The sequence below is a fragment of the Aphis gossypii genome, unplaced genomic scaffold (assembly GCF_020184175.1).
Source record: "Aphis gossypii isolate Hap1 unplaced genomic scaffold, ASM2018417v2 Contig00324, whole genome shotgun sequence".
NCBI classification, from domain to species: domain Eukaryota; kingdom Metazoa; phylum Arthropoda; class Insecta; order Hemiptera; family Aphididae; genus Aphis; species Aphis gossypii.
In genome coordinates this window covers 52,634-67,451 of record NW_026083066.1, presented here as the reverse complement: position 1 = coordinate 67,451, position 14,818 = coordinate 52,634, and the positions used below count along the sequence as shown (strand labels likewise).

General features: G+C 27.8%; 1 protein-coding gene across 1 annotated transcript; it reads left to right on the top strand.

Moving 5' to 3' along the window:
* Positions 1–2,087: 2,087 nt before the first annotated feature.
* On the top strand, positions 2,088–3,973 carry LOC114127731 (E3 SUMO-protein ligase ZBED1-like). The gene is made up of 5 exons (XM_050208893.1): positions 2,088–2,226; positions 2,292–2,660; positions 2,973–3,224; positions 3,387–3,623; positions 3,702–3,973. Exons 1-5 carry the CDS (start codon positions 2,088–2,090, stop codon positions 3,971–3,973), a joined length of 1,269 nt encoding a protein of 422 aa, XP_050064850.1.
* Positions 3,974–14,818: the final 10,845 nt, after the last annotated feature.

The window sequence follows — 14,818 nt, the reverse complement described above, 5'->3', positions numbered from 1 at the left end:
GATTTATAATATTATTAATGTAATAATGAATAATGATATAGTATTAGGTACATACCTGATATTGGTCCATTTTCTTCAATCACTATTCACCAGAATGTTATAGTAATTATAAGACGTATAGTAGATCAACTTTGCTGAGATTTTAAAAGTACTACTTAAAATCGTAAAATCAAATAAATGTAAAATTAATTTTATGAATATACACTATACACTATACAGTGTCACAGTATACGCGACGGAGACAGCGGACGGATAATATAATATGAACAAAAACATATTGATATTATAATATAATATTAACATCAGTAGCGGCTCGTGAGTTAATATTCTGGGGAGACTTAAAATTATTTAACATAAACTACGTACAACAACGAACAAGAAAAACCCTGTTATTGAAAATCTAATAATATTTAGTTAATATTTTTAAGTTTAATTTGATTTTTTTGTTCGTAAGTTAAAGTATTAAAACCACTATAAAAAAAAGTTATAGTTAATAATATGTCTATTATATTGTCTTTTTGCATTTTTAAAATAATTAGAAATATAACAAATATCAAATGGAAGATAGTATAAAACCCTGTAGTAAACGTGTTATAGTTATTAAATCATAAAAATGCATTTAATTATGACAGCGACTAAGAACGGCGCGCGGTACGGCAATTAGCGATGCGCAAATAATATCGATATTGTCGACATGTCGATATTGTGGCCAAAAATATCGATATTTTTATGTCGATATTTGCCATTTGTAATTTTTGTAGTATCGATATATTATAGTTTGGTGAAAATAATTATATCGATATTTTTTGTCGATATTTGTGATTCAAAATAATATTTGTTATTGTTCTTCGATTCGTCGAATTTGGAGAATATTTATTTTTAGATCAATCGGTAAGTACGTAACAAGTATTTTTTTTTATTATTTTGCTGTCTGTCGAACATTGTAATTCACGTTATTTTCTTTTCAACGTTTATAGTTAACTATATCTTGTATATCTTGATAGTTATTTCATTTTTAATTATATCTTGTAAGTTATTTTGTACAATCGTACCTATTTTTGTATATTATAAGTGTAACGTACAACGTACTGCATTACTGCATTAGTTTACATTTGCCTCAGACTGTGTAGTATTATTTTTGTTTTTTACTTTTTAACATGAGCTCCAAGTCGAATACAATAAGTAAAAACCAATTGCTCATTAACTTCTCAAAGATAGATCAAGTAAGTTATAAATGCAATCTGTGTAGCAAGATATAAAAAACACCAAACGGAGGAGTGGGTAATTTGAGGGTGCATTATGCTACTCATACTCGAATTAATGATGTCAGCGGAAAAAGAAAAAGACAAATGCTAATAACCCCTCTTCCAAATGACGATGAACAGGACCCTGATAATCCAGGCGGAACTTCGGAAGAAACAGCTACGGTTTTTTTTGAATTATTTAATTTTATAACTACTAGATTTTTAAATCAAGTAGGTAATTTTAAATTGTATTTTTATTATTTATTATAGAAAACTAATCAACTTGAAAGAGTAAAAAAACAGTTGTTGATGCCAAACCTCATTATAACATTATGTCGATAACTGGTATGTAATATAATATAATATTTTCTACTATTTACACATTAAATGCCATAATTTGCAGTTGTAAATGAAAAGTATAGATTAATTAATTTTAAAGTATTGTATATTATAGTTATTACTATAAAAAAGGGCTAGGTTAGTTAGAGAATGGTTGTTAATTATGAAATATGAATCATTTAATAATGAATTAATTAATAAAATGGCTAAAAGGTCAGAAAAATACAAAATACAAGAATTATTTTAATACCATGTGCTTAACACCTTTATAATACAAACATTACAAACTCACATTTCTTATTATTACATTTAAATTTAGTTCCAGGTAGATCCAAAGAAGTAAACATCACAAATATTATTGTTTATTATATATGTAAAGAAAATGTTCCATTCAGTGTTGTTGAAAGTGAAGGTTTCAAAAAGATGGTAAAAACAATGTGCCCCCTATACAAGGTTCCAGGGAGAGATACCATAAGACGACAAATCAATTATTTATTTGAAATCATGGCCAATCGTTTTCGTGAAGAACTGGTAAATGTTGATCAGTTTTCTATAACATGTGATGTTTGGACTGAAACGATGACTATGAGAAGTTTTTTGGGTATAACAATACATTTTTTCAAAGATATTCAGATGCAATCAAGTAATTTTTATTTAAATAAATGTTAATATATATGTCATATAAATAATAACAAATAATATTTTTAGGAACAATCGGTACTGTTGAACTTTTTGAAAGCCACACTGGTGATTACCTTGGACAGATATTAAACAAAACTCTTGCAGAATGGAATATACCCAAAGAAAAAATAGCAGCTGTTATAACTGATAGTGGTGCAAATATAAAAAAAGCAATCACAGATTTATTTGGAATAAATAAGCATATTTCTTGTTTGGCACATACGGTGAACCTTATTGTAGAAAAGTCCATAGAAAAAACACAAATAGAAAATGCAATTACCAAAGAAAGAAAAGGCGGAGTTCCAGAATTAGTTGGAAAAGTGAGAGATATAGTTAAATACTTTAAAAAAAGTACTAAAGCAAGCGATGAGTTGAGAAAACGTCAAAAATTAGAAGGTACCTTACTTATCTTTATTATAGTTAAGTTACTTTTTATATTATAACTATTAATATTATAGGTGTAATATAAAGCTGGGAAAGTTATAAACAATATTTTTAACTACCTAGTTTTAGTTAAATTATCCTAAAAAATAACTAATTTATTTTATAGTATTCTTTTATTTAACTAGTTGAGAAAAATTTTGAAAAAAGTAACTTGTCTCTTATCTTTTTACTATTACTGTCCAGAGCTTGTATAATATCATTTTAATTTTATAATTTCATTGTTTCATATTATATTATTTCCATTTGTAATTTGTAATTTTTTAGGGACAAAAGAAGGAAAATATTTAAAACTAAAACTTGATGTACGTACCAGGTGGAACAGTGTATTCTATATGATTGAACGATTTCTGGAGTTGTCTAAACTTTTATCGGATATCCTTTTAACTAGAACAGAGACAGATGTACCAGAAATGGTCACTGCTAGAGAACTAAATTGTTTAAAAGAAATTTGTTCAATACTACAACCAATGGAAGTGCTTACAAGAGAACTGTCTGTTGAAAAGTATGTAATGTCAAGTAAAATAATACCCTTGATTTTTTGCATTGAAAGTCAAATTGAAAAACTACCTTCTACAAGTGACATGGCCAGAAAACTAAAAATAAAGTTATTAGAAGAGATTACTTATATATGTGGTAAAATAGAACAAACCAATTAATTGCCAATATGTACATTATTAGACCCCAGATTTAAGGATATGTATTTCAAAGATCCATTAGCAAATTCCAAAGCACAAGAAAAGATTCTTCGAATGATAAAGGCATCATCTGAAGTAACTTCAGACTTACCAAGAACAAATTCAACTTCCACAGAGCAAACAATAACACCAGAACCTAATTGTGACCAATTTGATCTTTGGAGTCCACACAAACGCCTACTTGAGGTACAAAATAAGAAATCAAGAACAGGATGTCAATGTAATAATAAATAAATATTTAACTAATAACTATGTTCCTTTGTTAAATATAATATTTATTTCATTATTTCATTTTCAGATAGAGATGAACTTCGTACATATTTGGAGGGTAATGCTATCCTTCGGAAAGATGACCCGATGATAGAATGGGAAAATACAAAAACTATCTATCCAGAACTTTATAAATTGGCAAGAAAATATTTATGTATATCTGCTACGTCTGTTCCATCTGAAAGACTTTTTAGCAAGGCGGGGGCAACAGTAAGCCAGTCAAGAAATAGACTTCTGGGATCAACATTATCTAAGCTTTTATTCCTGCAGTCATTAGATGAAGAGTATTGGACACTTTAATTTTTTATGTATATGTTATGTTATTTACTCAGGTATTTTTTTTTTTTTGTTTTATGGAAAGAACTAAATCCTAAAGTTTCTACTATGACTGTGATTAGACTACCAACTCAAAGACTGAGTCTTGGTTGTTATTATTTTTAATATTATATTATTACACTATGTATTATGTACTTTAACATTATGTAAAATTTGTTAATCAAGATTTGATTCATTTGTCTATATTTATAATGTTGTTAATTGTTTTTCATTGAAAAAAGTTTTGTACTTTTAAATTAAAATAAAATAAAGTAAGATGAGAAAAATTGTTCAATATCATTTGAGTATAACATTATAACAATATTTTAATTTTTCAAAGATAAATGTCAAACACAATTAATGTACTTGGTATTTGAAATAACATTTCTTAAAATCAAAATGTATTATTTGCATTATCGATATATCGGTTTTATAGTTCAAAGAATATTATTATATCGATATTTGCATTATCGATACATCGATATATCGATATATCGATTACTTACAAAAATTGCGCATCCCTAACGGCAATTATCGTCGTGAACCCAGTCTCAATAGAGTCTATAATACGCAGCTTATTCTCCCTGCCCCCTCCGGCCCTTCATCAAACCGGCCGTACCATTTTACATGTTATGATTGAAACTGTCGGGCGGCAGTTTCACTGTAACGGCGACCGTCACCGTCATCGATAAAACTAAAATAGCATTTCTATTAAAATAACTATTTAAAGGTTTTAGACTTGGTTGCTTTCAATTTATAATAATAAACAAAGAAAACGATATCTATATATATAAAAATTTCGTGTCACGATGTATGTTCGCGATAAACTCCGAAACTACTGAACGGATTTTGATAAAATTTGGTAACCATTTATAATATGGTCCAATTTAAAATATAGAATAGTTTTTTTTCAATATTTATTATTAATAATATGTGCTCAAACAGGAATATTGAGATTTACGATAGAAATTTTTGTTTATAAATGGTTGCTATAGGGGTTATAAGATTTGAGAATAATATTTATTTATTTGTGGTTGCTATGGTAATATATAAAATTAATATAATGAATTACGGATTTTGATAAAATTTGGTAACCATTTAATAATATGGTAAAACTTAAAAGATAGAATAATTTTTTTCAATATTTATTATTAATATATGTGGCGAGCGCCGATAATATTCTGGAACTGATGATTCGTTGTCACAGTAAATTTCAAATTCACAGCAATAGACTAACATAACAAGTTATACTAAGTTTTATTGTTTTACCAACAGGCAACAATACAAAAACCACAAGATGGCACATTATTGTATTTTACCCACTGTAGTAAAAAAAAATGACATAACTTTGAAACTTAAGTGTTAGAAATTATAAAATTCTTATACACATCTCGCGGGGTCCTCAATCTACCACGTGTGGATTGCCTACATGATAATATACTGCTCTCATAATCATAAGAGAGTCTCACGGCAACGGTAAGCAGAATGACTATAATATTATGACTTGAGTAACTCACTGACTGATAAACGTAGAGCCTGAACAATGATAGATCGATGCTTACAATTTACACGGTACATTCGTAAAATCGTATCACAATTTAGTGTGTAATAAGAAAGCATTTTACAAAATTCGCATATTAAAGTGGTGCTTTCACAAGATTTTTGAGAATTAAAACAGTCAATGAAAATGTCTAAGTTTTGAACACCGTTAAACCGAATAGTAAATAACAAATTAATCAAAATTCGAATCATATTATATAGAATTTGCATTTTAACGGGCAACGAAGTGCACTGGGTCAGCTAGTAAATATATAATATTATATTTTCAATTCGAATAAAAATATTTTTATGCATTATTATTTTAATTAATTATTATTTACAAGTAACTGGGTTTTTTTAAGGGGGAGACTCAGTCTCAAAGTCTCCCCTGACGAGCCGCCCCTGATTAACATATTATAATATCTGTGGCGGTGTCAGATTGGGATTGGGATTCCCGTGTAGATATTTAGATATAATCTTTTAAAAATAGAAACTAAATATTTTTAACTGGTGTTATAATAACATTATTTTTCTTAAATTAACACCGATGAACAGTTGACTTAGGAAATAGTAATGTAACTTAAAACAACATTATATAAATATTGTCAAAGCTATGCCTAATAATTGCTAGAATAAATACATGTGTAGTTAAATTGATTTATTTAGTTTCAAATTAAATCTTTATTATAGTTTATTTAAACATTTATCCTATAGTTAACATTTATTGTAGAATATACAATTAATAGTGTTAAAATAAGAATAAAACATCTATAAGTTAACATTTTTAACCTATACATCGATATTGGTGTTAAATCAAATCCCATATTTCTATGTGTGTATAATACTTTTAACTACTGAAACATTAATATTTTTTTTTTAAATAAATACTTCTGGTGTACAGGTATTAGTGAAACTTATAGTTTTATCACACTCTAAATTGTGATTTAAATGGGCAAATATTGTTTTTCCAGGATGTGTATGAATTCCCCACATGGATCCTGGAAAAACAATTGTGGCTGCCAGTTCGTGTATCGTTTTTATGTTAAATTCCATCAAATATTCAGTATTAAACACATCTACATTTTGTGATTCTGATGTATTTAACATTTCTGAATCAAAAACTACTAAGTCCTTAGGAGGAGTATCATTATTAATTGTTTTTTTTTTCATTTTTTTTTCAGAATTTTGTGATCTTAATTTTGGTGCTGGACGTTTTGCTATACTTTTGGTTAAATACTTTGGAAGACCTGGAAAAATTGTTGGAATCGCCTCTGATTTTAAAATTGGAGTAGTTCTTTGTAATTTTTCTATTACACCTTCACTTAGTTTAAATTCGTCATATTTAATGATGCTGTCCGGGTCAAAATGTAGAGAACATACATGGTCTTTTTTGGTTAATTTTCTATCACCTCGAGGAATACTTTTATTCCACACTTCTCGAGTTTTATCATCCTAAATTATGATTTATAATTTATATTAAATGATTTATCCTTTAAAATAATAGTGTAATTTATTGGTATATTAATATTATATATTATAAATGGAAATCTCTATGAATTCAATTATAAAAGTGTAAGTAATAATATAGCAACACACACATCTTTAGAAGGACCAATAAATTATCAACTTGAAAAATAAATAAAATTTAAATACTTTGGGTGTGAACTAAATAATGTTGGTTTTTTTCATTACTATTTTAATTTTTTTGACTCGCTAGCATAACCTATTTTACACCCTGGTACATAACACTTTTTTGGCATTGTTAAATTATTTTTATTTTTACAACTGTGAACTGAATATAACAAGGTTTCAAACTTTTATGTGTTTAAAATCATCAAAGTTGGGTAAATTATCTTATCTAAACCATGAATCATGATCATTCAATTGCTTTATAACTAATTTTATTACTGGTATTTACAATATAATAAACTAATATTAGAAATTGTATTTATTTAAATTAATGTTCAATAACAGCATTGATATCTATTTAACATTATATGATTGATACAATAATCTTAGCTTGTATTACATCTATAAAATAATAATATATTCCATTATTTTAATTCATATTATAAACATTATATTTAATATTATATATATTTAACATTATATTTATACATTTAAATATATTTTCAAATATTTTATAATATTTTTTTGTATAACTTAAAATAAAATAGGCCTCCGGGCGAATAGTGGCGTACTCTGTTGAGAGATTTCCGAACTCCTGGTTTGCCGTACATTTTGGCATCCATTTTTTTACATTGTGAGATAGGGAAGTGGTGTCACCTTATCTTCTCTACATCGTGCCTTCACCATATTATAATATGATATTTGATTTTAAAAAAAACTATGAACGAAACTATGAACATGAACTATGAACATATGATGTATTTGTTTCATGTCACGTTCAGGACTTGGTGATTAATGATTATTAGTTACAATAAATTAAATCAATAACTGGAATAGTTTTCTTTATTTAGTTATTGGTGACCTATACCTTACAACAAAGTAGAGACTGGAGAGACTGAAAGAGTGGTGCGTTACATAAAACGATAATGATAGTAATAATAATCTGATATCACATTAGTTCGTTTTTTTAATTAATTAATTTTATCATTATAAACCGACTGTTTACAATAAGTCTGTTTTACAATAAATCCTTATTTAGGGCCGTCCTTAGAGGGGGCGAGCAGGGCCCAGGACCTGGGCATCGCGCTTTTTGCTTAAATTTGGGGCCTCGCGTTAAAAAAAAAATTGTAAAATTGATGTAAAACAATTTTCATAGTATTTAAATTATTGAATGTTTTATATAATATAGTAAATATCAAACATGATACCAAAATAATGAAATAAGTTCAACGTAAAAATATCGAAATATCTAATAATAATATTATCGTTATCGCAACCATATATATTATAATATAGTTGTATAAATATGTCTATGATCGCAACACATTAGTCATGGTGTGCGGGGGGGTAGGGGGGTCACCGACTGACTTTTTGTCTAGTTAATAATAGATTTAAAACGCTAGTATTTTAAACTGGAATTAGTGCTCGTCCAAAAATTTGAAAATGATAATTGTAAATAATATTTATCGAGCAAAATAGTAAACTGATATTATTAGTTGTAGTAGTGTTTAATCGTTTAGTGTGTAACGTGTGTTCGTTTGCTCTTGATATCGGGTCTGGCTAATACAATAATATAATAATGAGTGATCGATTACGTGATAAATATCGAACATTTAAAAGTGGCGCAGAAAAACGAAAACTTAAAATTACTAAAGAACATCAACATGAACGCCAAAAAAACTCTTTATTCAAGTTTTTTAAAAAAGACCAAAATTACAGTACAGCCGGGAGTAGTCAAATTGAAAGTCAAATAAATAAGAACTTTCAATTAAGTGATAGTGATGATAATATTAATTCTGAAAAAGTTCAATCCAGTGATAGTGATGATGGTGAATATGAAAACATTAAACTAAATTACAATTTACAACCGAAAGAAGACATCGAGATCAGAGAAGTACCTGAAGAAGAAAACTGCGACAACGAAGATCCAGGTAACTGGCCACAAAATATTAATGATAAATTACGAATTTATTTTGTTAAAAACCACCTTCAAAAATTATAAATTTTAATTTTCCATCAAACGATGAAGGTCGTAAATTTAGCGTTAAACATTATGATCGAATTATGGCTAACGGTGAAAATGTGATTAGAAATTGGCTTTTGTACTCTAAATCGTTAAATAGAGTATTTTGCATGTATTGTCGTTTATTCCCGTCCAAATCTATATCATCTTGGCATCAATAGGATTTTCAAATTGGAAACAGATTAGTGAACGTTTAAAAGAACATGAATTATCTATTCCACATACTACAGCTCAAGGAAAAAATGGATACATTACGTATGAGACTTGATCTTCATAAAACTGTAGATAATAAATACAAGATAATTTAAATGTTGAAAAAGAACGTTGGCGTAGTATTCTTAAACGAATTATTGCATGTATAGAATTTTAGCAGAACATAATGACGCTTTTCTGTGGTACAAATTCTAAATTATTTACAGCAAATAATGGTAAATTTTTAGGACTAATACAATGATTGCAAAATTTGATATAATTATGGCCGATCATTTGAGACACGTATGTAATGACGAAATACATAATCATTATTTAGGACTAGGACCAAAATGAACTTATAAAGTATCTCTGCTATTAATTAATAATAAATCGCATTAAACAGAGTAAGTAAATACTTACGATTTTATTAGATGGAACACCCGATAAAAGTCATAAGGAGCAGCTTACATTTCTTATACGTATTGTAGAAATTTCGAAAAATTTGAAGTATGAAATAAATGAATGTTTATATTATGCTTTATACATACTTCAAAAAAATCTGTTTAAATTTAACTGAGGAAATAAAACAACAATTAAAATTAATGAACCTAGACTTGAAAAATTGCCGTGGCCAAGCATATGATAATGGGGCAAATATAAAGGCCACAAATAGGGAGTACAATCACGAATTATTTCAGAGAACCCTAGAGCTTTTTTTGTACCTTGCACTGCTCACAGCCTTAACTTACTTCTTGGAGATATGGCATCGTCTGTACCGGCTGCTATGACATTTTTTGGCGTTATTCAACGAATTTATACAATTTTTAGTGCTTCTACTGAAAGATGGACTATTCTTTTAAAATACGTTTCAGATTTTACTTTAAAACCAATATCAGATACCAGATGGGAATCTCGGATCGAATCAATTAAACCCATTCGTTTTCAATTATGCCAAGTACACGATGCTTTAGTAGAAGTCAGTGAATTAACAAAAGATCCTAAAATAAAAAGTGAAAGTTCGTCTTTGGCAAATTATGAATTTTCTTATGATTTTATTTTAAGGGTTGTTATTTGGTATGAACTACTATCTACTATTAATAAAGTTAGTAAGAGTCTTTAGAGCGAAAGTATGGAATTGAGTAATGCTGTTCAGTTATTAAGTGGTCTTAAAGATTTTTTTACTAATTTTAGAGAAAAGGGGTTTCAGTTATCAAAAAAAACTGCACAAAAATTATGTGAAGACATTGGAACTCCAGCAATTTTTAAACAATCTAGAATTCTAAAAAAAAGTAAGCAGTTTGGTTATGAAAGTAATGATACACGTACATCGTACGTCGTATCAATTAACCAACGCTTTGAGCAATTATCTCATCATTCAGAAAATTTTGGATTCTTATATAATATTGAAAATTTGAAGTTATTTGAAGATGAAACATTACGAAAACATTGTATTAGATTAATATTTTATTAATATTAGAAATATTATTAAAGGATGGTGAAACTTGTGATTTAAGTGGAATTGAACTTTTTGACGAGTTAAAAATATTTTGTAGAATTTTGAACAAACCAAAGACATCTATTGAGTGTCTTAATTTAATAGAATCAACATGTGGTTCATTTCCGAACATATCTATTGCATTAAGAATATTATTAACTCTTCCAATAACTACTGCAAGTGCTGAGACTGAGAGAAGCTTCTCAAAGCTAAAAATCATTAAGAACTATTCGAGAACAACAATGTTGCAAAATCGACTTTCTGATTTAGCGATTATTTCAATAGAACGAGATTTATGTGAAAATATAGACTATAACGATATTATTGAAAAGTTTGCAGAAATAAAAGCCAGAAAAATTAATTTTTAAATGTAAAACGGTTTTTTATTGTATTTTTAGTATTTTTATTTATCTGTTTATTGAAAATGTATTTTAATATTTTATTTTATTTTTTTGTATTTTATTAAATTAAAGCAAATTTGTATGAATATCAAAAGTTAATGATTTATAGGTGATTAAATAAAAAAACATGTATTTAATTCTACTGCACAATTATTTTATTTTATTTATAATATTTTATAAAAAAAAACTCTCATTTTAAATTTTAATAAATGAGCTTTGTAGGATATAAAATATTAATGTCTTTATATGGTTAAAGTATATATATACTCGTATAGTAGCAAAACAGCGTTACAAATATTTTCGCCCTGGGCCTCGCAAATCCTAAGGACGGCTCTGTCCTTATTATTAACCTTTCTATTTTCTCCTTCCTTACATAATCCCTCACTAATATTATCATTCCATGTCTTTAAGCCATTTAGAATTCCTTTTTATAAAACAGTTCCATCCGATAACTTGACTATAACTTCTTGATGTCTTAGATTTTCCTAGGTCCTCTGCCTTATTCTATGTCCCATTGTACCACACATACATATATTTAGCATTACTTAATTTATTCTGATCTTCTGATCTTTTTCTCTGGAGTTTACATTATATTGTTTCTCATGTCTTTCTCTGTTCAACACAAATTGATTCAATATTTTTTTTTTATCAAATATCTCAGGTTCTAATAACACTGCACTAACTAGTATGTTAGTTTTCAATCTATGATTCAGTAATAACTGAGTTGGAGATAGATAATTTGATGCTTTCAAGTGAACTGTTTCTATATTATAGTAAGCTATACCACAACTTATTTTCATCATACTTAATATTTTTAAACATCTTTTAAAAATACCCATTGATTTTTCTCAATTATTCCGTTATTTTGACTCATAAAGAAACATTTAATATCATTATCCAAACAAAACATTTTGAATTCTAAAGAATTAAATGGTACATTATCAGATATAATATCATTCGGTATTCCATGTCTAGAAAATAGTTTCTTCAGTTCTTTAAGAATTGTGCCTTCATTTTTAGAATTTTTTTTAATTGATTCAAACCACTTAGAATAGGTTAGGTTACAGACTACTATTCTAAGTGGTTTGAATCAATTAAAGAAAATTCTAAAAATGAAGGCACAGTTATTAAAGAACTGAAGAAACTATTTTCTAGACATGGAATACCGAATGATATTATATCTGATAATGTACCATTTAATTCTTTAGAATTCAAAATGTTTTGTTTAGATAATAATATTGGGTCTAGGACATTTCGCCGCAGCCGTTTCACCGCGAATAGAATCTCCCCACGATATATCTCATTAAATATTAGTATAGAACAACGCTAAGAACTTTGCAATAACTTTGATATGTTCCTCAATTGAAATCAAGTACATTTTATTACCCCTATAGTCTCACACTTGAATTTGCAGCTTTAATTTCCGTTTATGCATAAGCAGCCATGCGCTTTGGGGCAGAAGACTTTTTTAGAGTGCATTTAATAGGCGTAAATAGTACTTAAAGTTAGGGGGGGATAGATTAAAATGTTTTATAGCAAATATATTTTAATTAAATTATTATTTATTATTTCTAATGGTGTTAACGTGTTTACAACTGACTTGAATGATTATACGATTATACTATTTTATATTATATTAGACAAAAATAAAGTTAATACTAATATGTTATATGTTTATAATAAGCACATATACAATTACCCAACAATTCTGGGGGGCTGAAGCCCCTCCGAGCTACGCTTATGAATTGTGCATAATATGAACAAAGTCTTGAAAAACAACACTTTTGGAAAGAAAAAATAACAACATAATAATATATTGTATGTACGATCTATGTTTACGGCTTAATATTATGTATTTATGTAATAAGAACTATGAAACTATTACAGGTTTAATTTTCGTTTTTATTTTTCAGTATGAAAAAAAAAAATTTGGAAAACCTATTATTTTCTAGGTAATACAAATTAATATTCTAAAATTTAGAATCTAAATGGAATCTAAATTATCACTGTTAAACCATTGTTTAGAACATAATTAATTAAGTATACGTATTTAATAATAAATTGATTAATGCATAGTGGCATAGAAGACTTTTCTTCATACCAGCATTCAACATAGGTAAGTCGTGTGTTTTATGATTTATATTTGGTGACGAGATAACCCATTGACCGTGGTTGGAGCGTGATGGTATCATAATATATTACATAAATCATTATACGATAGGTAGGTACTTATAAATTATAAGTAAATTAACAAATAAAAACACAAAAAAGTTATAAGTAGTAAAAACTAAAAGTTGATGTCGAAAGTTAAAATAATCGCGTCGAACTCGAAACTACTATAATACAACAGAAACTATACTGTTATTTTTTCGACTTAATATAAATTATAATGTATAATTGTTCCTAGTTAATTTTTCCCACTACTTCATGTATTATTATTTATTTATTTACTATACATATTACATATACCTTTGAGATAATTATTTTGTATTGTCGATTATACTATGTTCAAGCATCTCTTTCCCATTGGGCACTTTGGGCACGTGCCCAGGGCCCTGCGATCGATGGGGCCCACTATCTCCGGCAAAATCACCAACCGATAATCGATATATATATTACCGATAAATAAACTTATTTAGAAAAAAATCAAAGAATAATCGCTAATAGTTATAATAATAATAATAATTGATATTTAGTAGTATTCTATTTTTATTCTATTTTATTTTTTAGCTATCGATAACGATAGGCGCCGCGCGTGTGTGCTATGACCCGCACCGCCGCACAGTCGCGTCGATCGTAATATCGTATAGACCAAGTTTGTCAGATAATATTATTATAATTTTGTTTTATTATTTTTTTATACTAGTTTACTCTGATACGCCACGATAAACATGCCTAATCCGATATTATTTTATGATTATTTTAAAAGCATTATATATTAATATACGTTATACAGTCCACATTCGATAAGCGTTTGTTTATTTTATAATTTTAGCGAGCTAACAATAATAATACAATTGATGTGGGTCAGTCGTCCGACTGCACACACAATTTATATATTGTATATATTTACAAAAAATCAGACACAAGATACGTCTAGTCGGGTCAATAAGAATTAATTAGATAACGAAAGTTGTTACGTACTATAATATTATTATATACCTATATAATATATATTATAATACAAAAACAAATCATTTATTAATAATTTATATCGTCGCCCGTCGCTGCTCACGTATCTTTTCGATTATCAACATCTAATCTAGTCGTTGAATAACCGCCGTGTGCGCGTGTGCCCGAGTATTTTAATTCAATTTTTGTTACGTATGTTTTCATATCTAAATTCAATATAAAAAATATTGAAGTAAGAACGTTATAAATACTGAAGCGAAGTATAAAATGTCGAAACGATTATATCCTAGTGGATCTGAAAAAAGGAAAAAAGCTGCACACCAGAAAGAACTTATTGAAAAATTACCAAAAGAGAAACTTCTATAAGTAACCATCAATTAACAAATCCTCCACCTGATGAGTCGTGTAGACCACAAATT